We start from the raw sequence: 15,628 nt of genomic DNA on the forward strand, positions 1-15,628 counted from the left end.
TCTGGATGGCACTTGGAAATCTGAAATAAACCGATAGAATGAAAAGAAAAACAAATTCATTGGAATATTTATCATTTCATTTGTTAACACTTAGTGAATTTGCTCACTTTGTAATTTTTATTTTATATCAAAATACACAATAGATCCTCTGAACTAATTAATTTAACGATTTGTTGCTTCGGTATATAGAATCTAAATTTCTTCTGAAGAATGGAAATCAAGGAATATAAAACATTATTATAAAATTGATATATTTTTATTATAATAAAACAATTATAATAAAAGTATATCATAGCCGATAAAATATTTCATAAATCCAATCTATTATCTTAAAAAAAATCTGCAAATTATAATCTTATTAATTACATGTAAAATTTGTAAAAAATAACTTATTGAGTATCTCATTAGATTTAATAATGATCAAACAATTCATAAGATAAAAATAATACTTTGATTTTTCTGTCAATACATTTTTTGATGCTTTGAGATGTATTCAATAACATAAAAACGACAAATCTACAAGATCAAAAGATCTAAAAGCATCTCTATTGTATCATTTATGTGGATATTAAGAATTACGTGATGTGCAACTTTTTAATATAATTTATTTGCATATATAGTATGGTTTTCCACAATATATATTATATAAGAACATAATTCGCCTTGTAATATTAATTTCATTAAATATAATATTAATACTTAAAATTTTTTTCATGATTGAAAACTCCACCGTATTCGTTAGTAATTAATAATCGTAACGCAAAGACATAGCACGGTAAGCATATCTTTTATGTACTCCTTGTTGCAACTGCGATATAGAAGCGCTCATTTTTTTTTTATAATATATTACAACGTATTCTTTTATTTATATTTACACGAATACAACGTAATTAAGTCACGCATTTCTTTCAGTTCGTGCATGTAAGTATATGTAAATAAAATATGTTGTATACCACATTGAGCTAGCTTAAAACAATTAAGTCTCCTTCCGTCCTAAATTAAATAAGGCATTGGTAGTGAAAGTATAGACATATAGATAAAGACACTTAAAGTATATACTGTCAAACAATAGCTACCTGACGCGATAATAAAGTCAACGTACATCAGTAAATAATAATGCAAATATTAAGTAGATATATTCTAATGCGTGATATAATTATCGTAAGGCATTAAGTTTTACGGGTCATATTTATATAGATCAAGCATAAATGCGGTTATTTTCAAATAGAATTATCTATCTGATAATACCTACATTTCAATCTTCTTTTTGATATCGTCGATTTATAAATAAATACAATTTTAACACTGTGTCTGTCTGTAAAAATGTTTATGTCATATATAGGATACCAAACGCGATTATTAAATTCATTAGATATCTTATCGTTCATATACTGCTTTTTCGTATTTATGATTTTTTTTTTATATAAGAATATAATACAAGAAGCTATAATAGAACATACTCAAACTTGAATACAAAAATTTACGTGTCTCTCGCATCGTCTGCATTACATTATGACAATATTCTATAAGTCCATCTAATGTTAATTACATGTACTACTTATGTTTCACCATACTATTTGCAAATCATGAAATTCGTGTATGATATGTATATTGTACATTAAACGAACGCATACATGCGTGCTTGTCATATTTTGAAATAAATTAAGTGAACCAATCTTTGATACGATCATATTATAAAGAAAGAATAGATTTTAAGTATTAATATAAAATCATCAGTTTTGAAAGATAGACTCAGAGAACACTGCATTGTACATGCATAATAACAATCTTCCTCTTTATCCGATCTTAACTTTAATTTATGAAGATTAGATTGCGCGCTGGTTGTTCATTGCTCCATTAATGAGCTTAGGGTCTTAAACGCACTTCATAACATATTAGATTACACTGGATACAACTTGTCATCTCCCAAGCTAGGAAATACTAACATGTTACATATAAGCTTATATATCACTCTGCAAATCTAATATGAAGATGAAGAAATAGCAAATGATATTCGTTTAACGAATAATTATTTACGCACTTTACTATTATACAAATCTAGATTTTACGAACGAGAGACTTATTAAAATAAGAAATTTCATAACCAGAATTTAAGGCCACAAAATTTCTGTCATGACAATATTATTTATTATCTAACGGGACGTACTTGTTTACAATAAAATAAACTGTACAAAAAGGATGGAATGTTATATTAACTCCGTATCCTTCAGAATGTATGTTAATTCTGTGAATAAATGTTATAATATAAGATAGGCATTCATATCTGATACTAATTTCATCATTTTCGATTATTAACAAGGAGCAATATTTAAATTATTTTCGAGACTATGCGAAACTATTGAGTTTTGTTGCATCTGAATATTGACAAAATATACACAACGATTTAAATTTTTGAAAAACAATCAATTTCATTTTCTGTATACAATTATACTTCCTAAATGCAACGTATATCCTCAAGTCATTATCAACTCAGAAGAACAAGCAAGGTATTATTAATGATATCACTTGCAACCAATTAATTCAATTTGTTAATTCAATATATCTTTTTATAAGTAAATTTATTAGTATGCTTATAAAATTTTGCGTATTTTACTTTATATATTAATATGATGTAAAATATAAATTTTCATCTAATAACTTATTCTACATAATTTCATTTCATATTATTTAGCACAAAATAAAATAAAAATTTTGAAATAAAATCGTTACAATATTAGCTTTGGTTTTTCTTGCTTTTTCTTCTAATAACATAATAACTGTTTATAAAACTGTTTATATTCTTCTGTACATTATAAGACTATACATTCTTGAACAATACGATTTATGTATAATGTTATCTTTTATTATTTCATAATCATAAAAGGAACAACGTATATAAAGAAAATATGTATTTTATAACACACATACACACACACACACACACACACACACTGTGTGTGCGCGTGCGCGCGTGCGTGCGTGCGTGCGTGTGTGTGTGTGTGTGTGTGTAAAATATATACGACAAGCTTTTTTTATTTGGCCTTCAACAAAAGATATAAACAGCTTTACATATTAAGCAAATTAAAAATTTACATTCTGTTAAAATTGAAAAAGAGAAGCATAGTTTGGGATGCCATAAAAATATAATTAAAATTATGATGTATATAATCCATATTTACAATATCAAAAAAGTTTGATTGATTAGAAAAACAACTTTTTATAAAACTATTAATTATTTCGAGTAAACAATATAAAAAGTTATAGAATAAATCTTTTAATTAACAAGAAAGTTAAGAAAGTATAATTCTCTTTGCCAAAATTTGTATATAAATATAAATTTCAAAAATTGAGTTTATTGACAACAAAATAGCATTATATAATATCTTGTGATTTAAAAATAAAAAAAGAATAATATATCTATGTGCTCAGAATTTTTAAGTTTTAGGATAACACGTCATTTTGAAACAATTTGTCATAATTTTATCATATACAACTATTGCACAAATTATATTTCATAACATTCTAATATTATTAACAAAGAAAAAAGAATCAAATAATACATCAATATCATAATATCACATTGTTATAGCAGCCAAATCACTTCTCCTAGAAAATCCCATAATTGCAATAGTAAGAATATGACATGTCTTTAAAATTGGATTAGTTAATGTGTGACTGCAAGTTTTAACAGTCTACTTCAGTTATGTAAATATTTTTCATTATAATAAGTATTTTCAAAGCGTAGCATATGCTGAAAGACTTATTGAAAGACTTATCGAAAGTTATTTAGAAAAACTAAGCAATTTAACTTTTGAACATATTATTTTTAATATATTTTATAATGCTGTTGCTCTTAATTGAGACAACAAAATCATTAAAGTGCAGAAATTTTTAAATAGATAATCGTATTAAGATAATATATTTTTCTGTGTACCTCTATAAGGTATATGTAATATATACATTATTATATTACAGATATCATCATGAACAAAGGTATTTCGTGCTAGTCGACTCCAGCAAAGCCTTGAGAACCTTCAATTGCTTTAACTAGCTTATCCCTGAGTTGTTGATAATTTTTATACGGAGGAAGGTCAATACGATTAAAACTGGAACAATTTATGTTATTGTATAACAACACATTTACATGAAAAAAATTTCATCGATAATAATAAACGAAACTGGTAAATAATCATATTTTATTTGTTTTTAAAAAATATAATATATAAAATAGACAAAATATATATAAAGTTTGAAGTAAATTAAAAAAATTTTAGCAAATGCAATACCTTTATAAAATAAAAACTCACCAAGTATGAGCTCTTGGATAATTTTCTGGTGTACCCCACCTCTCAATTGTAAATAATTGCGGTCCATTACTTCCATAAAGTTCTTTGAATCCATTCATTGGAACACGTGATGTACCAGTTACAAACTGTAATAATCTAGAACGCATTTCATTACTGAATGACAAAACGACTCTCCAAAACCATTGTACAACAATGTGGTTTGCGTGATAGTCTCCTTTATATAAAGTATTTTGTTTCCAGTCTTTCACATCAATATGCTGTATACCACACATTAACAATTCCAGTTCATGTTCATCAAATATTTTTACTAATGTTGGTGGTATAAGAGCATTAAAACCTTCCAGGAAGGCATTCATTTGTTCCTGTACGCGAGATACAAACCGCCATTGTATAACTAAACTTATATATTCATCCTTATTTTCGTCGGTCAAAGGAATATTAGCACCATCTGGCTTTAAGTCTCTTTGGGATGTATGACCAAAGCTTTCTTCATCAAGACTGAAAGTGAGTTCTAATTCACTAGGATCATTTTCTTTAATCCATAAAAGCGAGTTGTAATATTCAGAATCAACGCTCTCCATATCCTTCAGATCAATTGGTTTACCCAACATCATTTTGTAAAATGGTCGAATAAAGAAAGCTAAAAAATAAAATTTTTTAATTTAATTATCTTACACATTTCGTACATTATGTATATATATATATATTATATATATATATATATATATATATTAGGTGTTGGAATTAATTCGTAGCGTTTTACAAGTGATGGGAAGTACTTTCATTAATGTATTTTTTAATGCTCATGTGAAATAAATAACATTCTTTCATTAAAAACGCTACGAATTAATTCCAACACCTAATATATTATAATACTATTACAAATATTATAGTTTTACTATATATCACCACTTACCATCCAAAAGCTTGCCATGATAAACAGCCATTCCTGCTATGCGCCCAATAAACTTAAAGTAATTCAAATGCTCTTCATTACATACACCAGAACAAGGATTAATTTGCAGTGTATAATTATCACTAAAAATAAAAAATCATGTTATTTTTGTTTTGAAGAGAGAGAGAGAGAGAGAGAGAGAGAGAGAGAGAGAGAGAGAGAAAGAGATCTCTTATATTACATATAAACATTAAAATAGAGTTTCTATACTCACGTTGCAGAATACTCAAAGAGTCCATAGTATGGATTAAACATTTCCTTAGACAATAAGAAGAACCATTCTCTTGCAAGGCCACCATAATCTAAGCCTACCTCTCCTTCAAATTCTACCCATAATTTCGTTTTTAGAATATCAACTCTGTTAACAGAGCTTATAATACGATATGAATCTTCCAAAATATTATTTCGGCCAACTTTTATCTCAAACTTATTAGGAACATTATTCTGCAATAAGATATACAGGTACAATATAACCATATTCATGTCAAAAGTTTAGATTTAATGAGTAGTGAACATATCTACATACAGGCTTTCTCAATTGTGATTTCAAATATTCATATTTACGCTTGTAATCTCTTGAATATGGTACAGCCTGAAAAAGGATAACAATTCACAATATGCTAAATTTATATATACATATCTATAGCTAAAAAACATATATATGTATATTATTTCTCTACATAAAAAGATTTATGTAATAAAATGTTTGTAATCATACCGGGCCAGCAATTTGAGGATTAGACATACGCGGATCTTCCCATTGTGTTGTTCGTGTATCTATAACACACAAAAAAGATGCATAAATACTATTCAGATGTAATATTATTATAATTTGAGTTTAAAATTTGAAATTATAGAAAATAATACACATACTATGGTCTATAAAGAAGATTCGTCCATCTGTATGTACTCTTTCCTCCCATCCTTCTGGAAGTGGTCCTAATTGATCTAAATCACTTCTTGATGTCGTTGATGGTGCAATATTATTAGGTATAGAGCTTGGTCTTCCCGTTCTGGGATCAATCCAGGTTGTCGCCCTCTCATTATGATCAATAAAAAATATTCTACCATTAGGTGCTACTTGCATGCCCCAACCAGGGGGCAATCCTTCGTCATTAGACACAGGAAGAGTAGGTTTGGGGCTATCAATCTAAAATTTTTGCGATAAAAGAAAAAATATTATATATAAAATATTAGATAATATAATATAATAAAATAAATGATATAATAAAATAAATAATTACGTACCTGCTCTGATGAACGTCTCGAACCAGCCGGACTGTCGATGTCATCAGTCTGTAAATGTAATATAAAAACATTTGTATATTACAATTCAATAAAAAAACAATACATGAATATAAAATGAGAATGATGTGTATTTATTAATAAGCTAGTGCACATATATAATTTCATTCAATTTTTATATTATAATTTCAAGAGAATATATTTTGAAATATAGAATTTCATTACTTGAGAACATATATATTTATATAATTTATTTATTTATGTAATTTATAATAAATATATAATAAGTAACAAAAGAAAAATTCATGCCAAATTTTAAAAACATATAAAAAAATTTTCGAAATAAAGTTCTAAACAAAGCATGCTATACTAATTAAATTATAAAGCAGTAATACAAAAATAAATTTAAGTTTCTTTTTATTAATACGCCAATAAATATTATATTACAAAAGAAAAAGAAAATCTAAATTTGTAAGTTCTACCTGATGCTATAATATTAAGTTATATATATGAATATTAAAATAAATAGTATAATAGCGCAATTACTACAACGCCAATTCCCATTAGCTCTTTGTCTTAGTTTATTTATTTGCATTAGCAATTTTTGGGAATTTGTTTCTATTAATGTTTATTTCTATGCTTTTGCACATCCTATTTAATAACATGTTTTTAATAAATTTAACTATAACAGTTATAACAGATATAAAGAAACTAAAATATATATGTGTAATTTTTGTAATTTATATGACTTAGCTTTATCAAAATTGAATACGTCAAATGGGATTGATGCATGAAATAAAACTTACATATGCTATTATTCACTTTACAGCAAGCACACACATATAAATATATATACGTATTAAGCGTTACATTCAACTAAAAATGAATATAACAACTTTATGTATATTAATACCTGTTCTTCAGATTCACTAAGGTAGCCACGTTGATCGACAGAACGTCCGGAGTCTGAAGAAGTATCCCCAATACCCCCTCCCCTATGATCCCCACCCTCACAATCTCTTGCTTCCGAATCTTCATCGTCCTCGCGTAGAACTTCACCATCCTTACACACACATGCACAAATTTCTACATACTGCATGCTAATCATACAAATTGTATGAATAGATGTACTAATGCCGAAATTTTAAATGTGTATACGTTTAAAAATATTGTTTAACCATTTAATAACATATTAAGAATAAGCTATTTGTGCTTTTCAATAAATGAATCTTATTAATGTTTAACACGCGCGCGCTAAATTGCTAATATTACCTCTACTAATTCAAAATATATTCCTATTTTTTATTACATTATTTGCTAAACACATTCTTATGTGGAGAAAAATATGCAATAACAAAAACCCATAAATAAATGTCAATAAAATTCTTGCGAACATTATAAAGAAACTTATAATAAAATAATTTCATAAAATTAACATAATATGCAATTAACATGTGCCTGTATTTTTATACAAATGCACCACTGAATCAATATATTTATATATAATTTTATAAATGATTTCATTACATATTAAGATTTTTGTGCGTGTGTGTGTATGAACACATGTATCTTACGTGAAATATAAATAAATAAAAAGGAAACATAATATCTGCTAGCATGGAGATTTGAAAGCAGAGAATATTATTACGCAACTTTGATTTTTTTTAATGCAGAAAGATATAATTATTTAGAAATATAATTAAAAGGCATCTTTTTATCTTTACTACATAAAGATAAACAAATTTAACAATTTTCTAAAACAAATAGAGATAAACAATATATAATGTCGGTTAACATTAAGCAATAACTCAATCTTAATTATTCAAAACAAAATATGATTATAAAGTGGATTTAACATTAATAACGCAACCTTTTCCTATATACATTTAAAAAATTAGTATAATTAATAAATATAAAACTTGTAGTATAATTTTATATTAAATATGTTGTTTATGTAAGGTATGTATGTTGCATTTATGCAAAAGTAGCAACTTAAAAAATTTTAATTAGAAACATTATTAAACTTACCTGATTTACTACAGAGTTCCTATGTCTACCTTCATCATCGGCACTAATATGAAATCGCCGTTGAAATTCAGTAGCTGCTGTATCCAAATTACGTTGTTCAACAATTCCACTCGTCGCTGTTGTATCTCTGTGTTACAATAAGATAACATTTTGAAATATAGATACTCGAATGAAATATAATTATCTAATAAACACTGTATCACATACGGTTCTGGTCGTTCCCATTGTGTGAAACGCGCTATATGATTAACATAGTATGTCCGGCCATTTGCGTCCTGTCTTTCTTCCCAGCCCGGTGGTAAAGGCCTATTGACTATCGTAATCTGCAAAAGTATTTTAAAATTTAAAACTTCGTAGAATTATGTAAAACTGCTTTATTCTTATTTTATAAGTACGAAAAAGATTGAACATTTGTTGTAAAAAATGTACATTTTAGTATAGAAAAATTATTATAACAACGATGGATTATATTATATTATGTACATACATCTGCACTTTGCTCTACTGGACTGTTATTCTCTGGCTGTACTAATTCCCATCCGCCTGAATCAGATACGTCTCCGTTGTCATTTTCAATACTAGTTGAGTCGGAAATGTATGCATGATACAGTTCCAATGTTCCCTTAACTCGTGACCGCTGACTGGAATGATTACTAGCCATATCCTCATAAGTTATTTATTTTGCATTTGCAAATAAAAAAGTACAAAGCACAAACAAATTTCAATAAAACAATATTAATATAAAATGTATATACAATTGGATATTTTTTTTTAATTATATAGTCAAATTCAAATTATATACATATTACTGCAAATTGAAATTAAAGCGACTAAAATTATAGTTGATAATTTATCTCTTGTGCTAATTGATTAAAAGTTAACATACCAAACTTATGTATCGCAACTAGATGTAAATAATGTAAATTAGATCAAGATGTGTAATATACAAAATTAAGTTGAAAAATATGTAGCATGAAGCAAAATCGTCAAAAAATACTTACCTACGTGGACGAAGTACATAATTCCTAGCAGGAATAGAGCGACCTTCTTGTTCCTTTGGTAAATTAATCAATGTTAACTCAACCATACCAAGAAAATCATCCCTTGTCAATCTATTTTCATCAAAAACTTGTAAAACCAATTTATGTTCTACTGGTTTAACCTGCCAAAAGGTAAGTCACGTTAATAATATATATTATAATAACATCAAAAATCTAGGAAAAAGTACTTTTTTCAAAAATTCTTCCTCTTCTTACTCCACTTACCCTAAATATAAACTCTTCTTCCCAGACAGGATTCAATGTTTTCTTCTTAGTTCTTGTAAGTGCAGAATCCACTGTCTGATCGCCATTTATTGTATTCAAGTCCACGCGTACATAGGGATCGCTTGCACCAAAAATATCTTTCTTAGCTAAGTGATGCCCAGCGATTACTTTTAGCCTCAACTTGCTCGTTTCGTCTCTCTAAATAAATAAATCATCTGGTATAATAATCAAATGTCAAAATTATGCTTCATTATTGACAAGTATTTTCAAGTTGGTATTGATGACTGATATAAATATATATGTTTATATCATTATATGAATACGATTATATATATAAATATATATATAAATTATATTATATACATAAATATATAATTTATAATATCATTAAATGTATAACAAATACTGAAACGTAATTAAAATCTACAATGTTTAATTAAAATCTACAATATTTGCACAACCATATTTCAATCACTAAATTATAAAAATACAAATTCCACTTTTATACAGATATATTACAGAAAAATTATCAAACGATCTCCCCGACAGATTATTATCATAATGGCAGACAAGCCTTTCTTGAATATTGCACTACGTTGCACAAGATATATCGCCAGTAATTACATCAAAGTTACGTCGAAAATGCTTCATTACAACAATAATGAATAGTAAAATATAGTAGCGATAATTAATGCGCCATTTGGAAAACACGTGCGAGCGACGTCGTTAAAATATTGCTACGTTGCAAGTATAATTTAGGATTAACATCGCGAACTGATATTTTTCTAGTAGAATTACGATTCCGTCATTGTCATCGCGATACAAGCTGTTGGTCGGAATGCACCATTTGTATATCGATGAAACCACTTCGTGGAAGGGAAAAAAAGGCCATGATAATAAACAGCCGTGCCCGAAAGTAACACTCGTTCGTTGGTTGCGCCTTTATCAGTCACTCCGAAACCCAACCTGTACTTGTCAAACTGTCAAAGTGGAGTTACGTACGGAATCGGCATCGACTCCGATCGTCGGATTGTAACCGTAAACATGTTCCTCTGCCATTAACGTTACGTTTGCTTAATTGGTACCTAATCGCCGACCGCTCTCTCTTACTATTTAACGGACCTCACAGTTTCTTGTGTGCCATCAAGAAACCTATTTTGTCCTAACCCCCCTCCGCGACCATTGCACGATCGAGACGGATGTGACATCCTCGTTTCCGGGTTCAAAGATGGCCAGCCGTCTTTTAAATATTCAAAATACAAATCCATTGCGCTCGCACTTCATATTTATATCTTGCGACATAAATATGAAGAATCTGCCCAAAATTTTTCTTAATTTATTTATTAAATCCTCACCATACAATTTTCTTTCTATGATAGAAATATTATTTATTCGTCAAGAAAAGCGGTGTAAAAACTATGAAAGTTTTACAAGAAAATTTATAAAACAAGATGCAAATTTTTTTAAATATATATCTAAATTATGTATATATATTTTGTTTACATATTAAATTAAAGTCTAATAAAATAAATTAATTTAATATTAATATATATATATATATATATATATATATATATATATGCAGCTTATGTAAGAAAATTTAAAATACAAAAATAATATTATGTTTATATACTCTTATTTGAAATTAAAAATTAAAAATGTATTAACATGAAATATTATTTTAAAACTAATTGCCAATCTACTTTGAAAAATATTACAAAAATTTATTTTTATCTTTTGATTATGGCATGATTCAATCTTAAAGATAAATCATGAACAATGAAAAATCACGATGAGATAGCTTTACGACTGATTTATATAAGATTTTTATGATTTGATAAATTTGATAACATTTAAATACTCACAAATTTGTGGCAGTTTATTTAACTAAGAAAGATTTATTTAAGAAAACATACTGCACGTTTTCATAAGAGTAAAAAATTAAAATGTTGAAAACTTTAAGACAAAATTTTAAAGTAAAAAAAAAGTTTTTAGTAAATTTAAAAATAAATAATTTATTTCATAAATAATTTATTTATTTTTAAATTTAGATATCTAAATTTAAAATAATCTTAAAAATTGTGATTATTATGTAACGTGAAATTTCAAGTATATCTGTAGTTGCATTACTGCATGCAAAAACTCTTCTGTAAACAAATTTTAAGACTCAAAAAAATTAATCATACAACTTTTTCTAAAGCTTTAAAAAATTTTTACTTTCCACATTTTTGCCTTAAGCCGATTCTACATTAATTGCAAGCTGATCGCAAGTTTGTTGAGACAGCCAATAATATAAAGCGTTGATTTCAAAATGCAAGCTTCAGATTGGCTGTCGCAATAAACTTGCAATCAGCTTGCAACTAATGTAGAACCGGCTTAAGGTAAAAAGGTGGAAAGTAAAAATTTTTTATACATATTATGCATGTTATATGTCATATATCATGCATAAAAATTTTCATTTTTTACGTTTCCGCTCTAAAGAAAAAGTTATATACGCAACAGTATTCACAGTTTGATTTTATATAAGCCGCAGACAAAATTTCTGTAACAGTAACCTCAAGACGTGAACTTAAGCCGCTGGCGATGAGCCAATCAGGATGCTGCTTTAGATCTACTCTAACGGAAACAAAAATAGCAATAAACTTATCCATAAGGCGAGTTTCAATCGGTTGAAACTTACTTTATTGCGAGGTTATGGATAAGTTTACTGTTATTTTCATTTCCGTTAGATTACGTAGACCTAAAGCAATATCCTAATTAGCTCATCGGCTTAAGTTTATGTTTTACAGTCACTGTTGCAAAATTTTGTATGCGGCCCTAAATACTCTTAAAATATAGCCATTTCATTGATTAGAGAGAATGTTAAAGTCACTTAAGATCTATAAGTCCGGATCTAGAATAGAATATATTTTAAACTTTAAGCCATAAGAAATAAACGAATCATAGGCCGGTATAGTCGATTCTTATATTTGAGGTTGTCTTAAGTACAGTCTTAAAGTATCATAAAAACAATCAGAGGGCCATATTAGCATCTTAAGATGTTACTTAAGACAATCTTGAAATAAGAACGAACTGAATACCGCCCCTAGTCAATTATTCTCCTCGCATTCGACTGTAATTGGTCAATTTCTTACGGCTTAAAACAACTATTATATAGATCCGGACTATATATATAAAGCCAAAATTAAAACAAAGATAAATAAAATATAAGATCGAACCGTAAATATTCTAAATTTGCACGATTTCAACTTTTAAAGTTCTATTCAATAAAATAGCTACAGCTCTTGAAATAATATTTAACCCTAGCTATATACACACTGAAACCCCAGTGCAATTTATTAAATCAAAATTTGTACGTATCTCTGAACTTCTCTTTTTCTTTGAATCTATATATATCTCGAAACTCCTTAATTATATTGACTTTTATACATTATATACTTATTCCAATTCTCTTCATCGATCGAAAAAAAAAATTAATTAAATTATATTTATTTTTACGGTAACAAATTATGGATAGGCTCTATAATTTACGTTATGTGTGCTATAGATTTTCAGTACTAACAATTTTGAAACACAGCCACTGTATGTACTTATATTGTGCCGTGTGTACAAAGATCACTCTCTGAGAGCCGATTCTCGTAAACATATAGATATCATTTAGAAATTTAGTTTCGTCAAAAGAATTTGAATGATTTAAATTTTCTGTTTATATGACATTTTGTTTTTGTTCACTTTTTACAAACTAAAATAGATATTGATATATAATTTATTCAATATGTTATTTCAATGTTGCAGTAATATTAACAATCAATGTGGAAAGATCAATAAAAATTCAACTTGTGATCCAATTTGTTCAATATTGTTTCAACGTTGCAGCAATATTAACAATCAATGTTGAAGAATCAATATAGATACAACACTGATAAAACATTGATACTTCAACATTCAACATTGCAATATCTCAGCAACATTCTTTCAACATTCTATGCTGTATGGGCAGTGCAATCTATATATATAAAAACACAAAAATATTTATAAAATATTTTTATGAATATTTTGTAAATATTCAAATAAATCTTATAAATATTTTATAAATATTTGTTGTACTATCTGGGTCTTTCTCTCTCTCTCTCTCTCTCTTTCTCTCTCTCAACTTTCATATGTAGTTTCAATATCTCACCATGGATTCCGACAGGGACATTCGATCAAATTGCGAATTGATTTCTGCCACACGTGATGCAGAACGATGTTGTGCGGTCCATGTATGGGCACGTCTTCTGAGTGGGTGTGAATCAACACCAACGTAGATTGGATACGTCAGAGTGCCCGGCATTTTTTATTTTTTCTTTATGTCCTTCCAGCGTCACTAATCTCGAACTCATCGACTCTGTACATTACATTTTCTCATTTAGACACGTCATATTTTACAGCGTTTGCAACCGCAGTGAATTTGATCATTCCGAGAGCGATTATTGACATTACATATCTATTTTATCTTTGGTTTCTGATTGGATGACGTAATAGTACTTTCGAATTAATCGATCTCTAATCGATTCAAACCCACGGTTGAAAATGCTGTTAGATTATTTTAAACTTTCAACTACGTTGGAAAAATTTATTAATGTGCATAGGTTGTGCATACGTCAAGATTCCTTCGAAAAGCGCATTTTCATTGTCACATTTTAATTGTTTCGTAGAAATGTACATTATAATTCACTTCTCTTTTACATAAGACGTAAACACATAAGACATTTGTTTTATACTACATTGATTCACATTATTAAATCTTTAGCTAATAATTATTTTTGAGTTTTTCAAGGAAATTCCGTTTTTACAATCTTACATCATTTAGTGCGCCACTATAAAAATTTCAAATGGTACAAAAATCTTTGTCTCTACGAGAAACTTAAAAAAATTTATTTAAATCAACTACCATATTCATTATTTTTCACAAGTTATGTAATAAATTTCCAGTATATATACCTACATAATTATTCAAACAAATACACGAAATACAATTCTGTATAGTTGGAATAATGACAGTTCTTATTTATATTTTATAAGTCTTATTATATATTTATTATGTATATAAGGAAATATATTTATATGGAATTATAGAAACGAGAAAATATATAGCTATAATATATATATAGTATATGTTCCTGGAATCGACGAAAACAAAATTTCAACAAAGTTAAAACATCCGACATTTGGATGACATTAAATTTCTTATTCGATTTAACAGTCGGTTCATTCTTAAGTCACATTGTAACACTGATCTGTGTACTTGTCACGATCTTTGCGGAAAGGGAAACGAGCGTGAACATTCGTTCGTATTCAGACACTTGATCACTAACGCGAAGCAAATGCTAAAATTTTAGATAAGACAGTATTGTTAATCATCGAGATAACATGCCGCGACACCCAGCTGCCTATTGTACGGCAATTTCGTCATTTCATGTATGTGTCGTGTTTGTGTATGTACAGGTGGATAAGTAATCGTTAATGTTTCTACCTGTCCCAAATTCTAGCTTATTTAAGCAATAAGCTTTCTAAATCTGAAACTATCACATTAAATGTATCTTGCAATACGTTCAAATCTTTTATGTAGAACGGTATTCATAGTCCGTTCTTATTTTAAGACGATCTTAAATAATGTCTTAGGATGCTAATATATTTCTCTGATAGGCTTCCCAGACAACAAAAAGTCCAAAATCGTGATATATAAGATGTCTTAAAGATGTTTTTTTAGATATCTTTAAAATGTCTTTTATATAAAACATATCTTTAAGAAATCTTATGTCTCGTTTTTGGCCATAAAAATTCTA

General features: G+C 27.8%; 1 protein-coding gene across 1 annotated transcript; it reads right to left on the bottom strand.

Moving 5' to 3' along the window:
• Window positions 1-585: 585 nt before the first annotated feature.
• Window positions 586-14,731, bottom strand: Nedd4 (E3 ubiquitin-protein ligase Nedd4). Its single transcript, XM_087403274.1, has 15 exons — window positions 13,981-14,731; window positions 9,801-9,998; window positions 9,537-9,697; window positions 9,023-9,188; window positions 8,743-8,858; window positions 8,536-8,662; window positions 7,421-7,570; window positions 6,511-6,558; window positions 6,136-6,412; window positions 5,981-6,039; window positions 5,789-5,854; window positions 5,477-5,706; window positions 5,224-5,345; window positions 4,308-4,947; window positions 586-4,106 (listed from the first exon to the last, which is right to left on the bottom strand). The coding sequence occupies exons 1-15, from the start codon at window positions 14,131-14,133 to the stop codon at window positions 4,004-4,006; spliced, it is 2,616 nt and encodes an 871-aa protein (XP_087259400.1). The 5' UTR covers window positions 14,134-14,731; the 3' UTR covers window positions 586-4,003.
• Between the last annotated feature and the right edge of the window lie 897 nt (window positions 14,732-15,628).

The sequence above is a fragment of the Acromyrmex echinatior genome, chromosome 2 (assembly GCF_024713525.1).
Source record: "Acromyrmex echinatior isolate Ae372 chromosome 2, ASM2471352v2, whole genome shotgun sequence".
NCBI lineage: Eukaryota > Metazoa > Arthropoda > Insecta > Hymenoptera > Formicidae > Acromyrmex > Acromyrmex echinatior.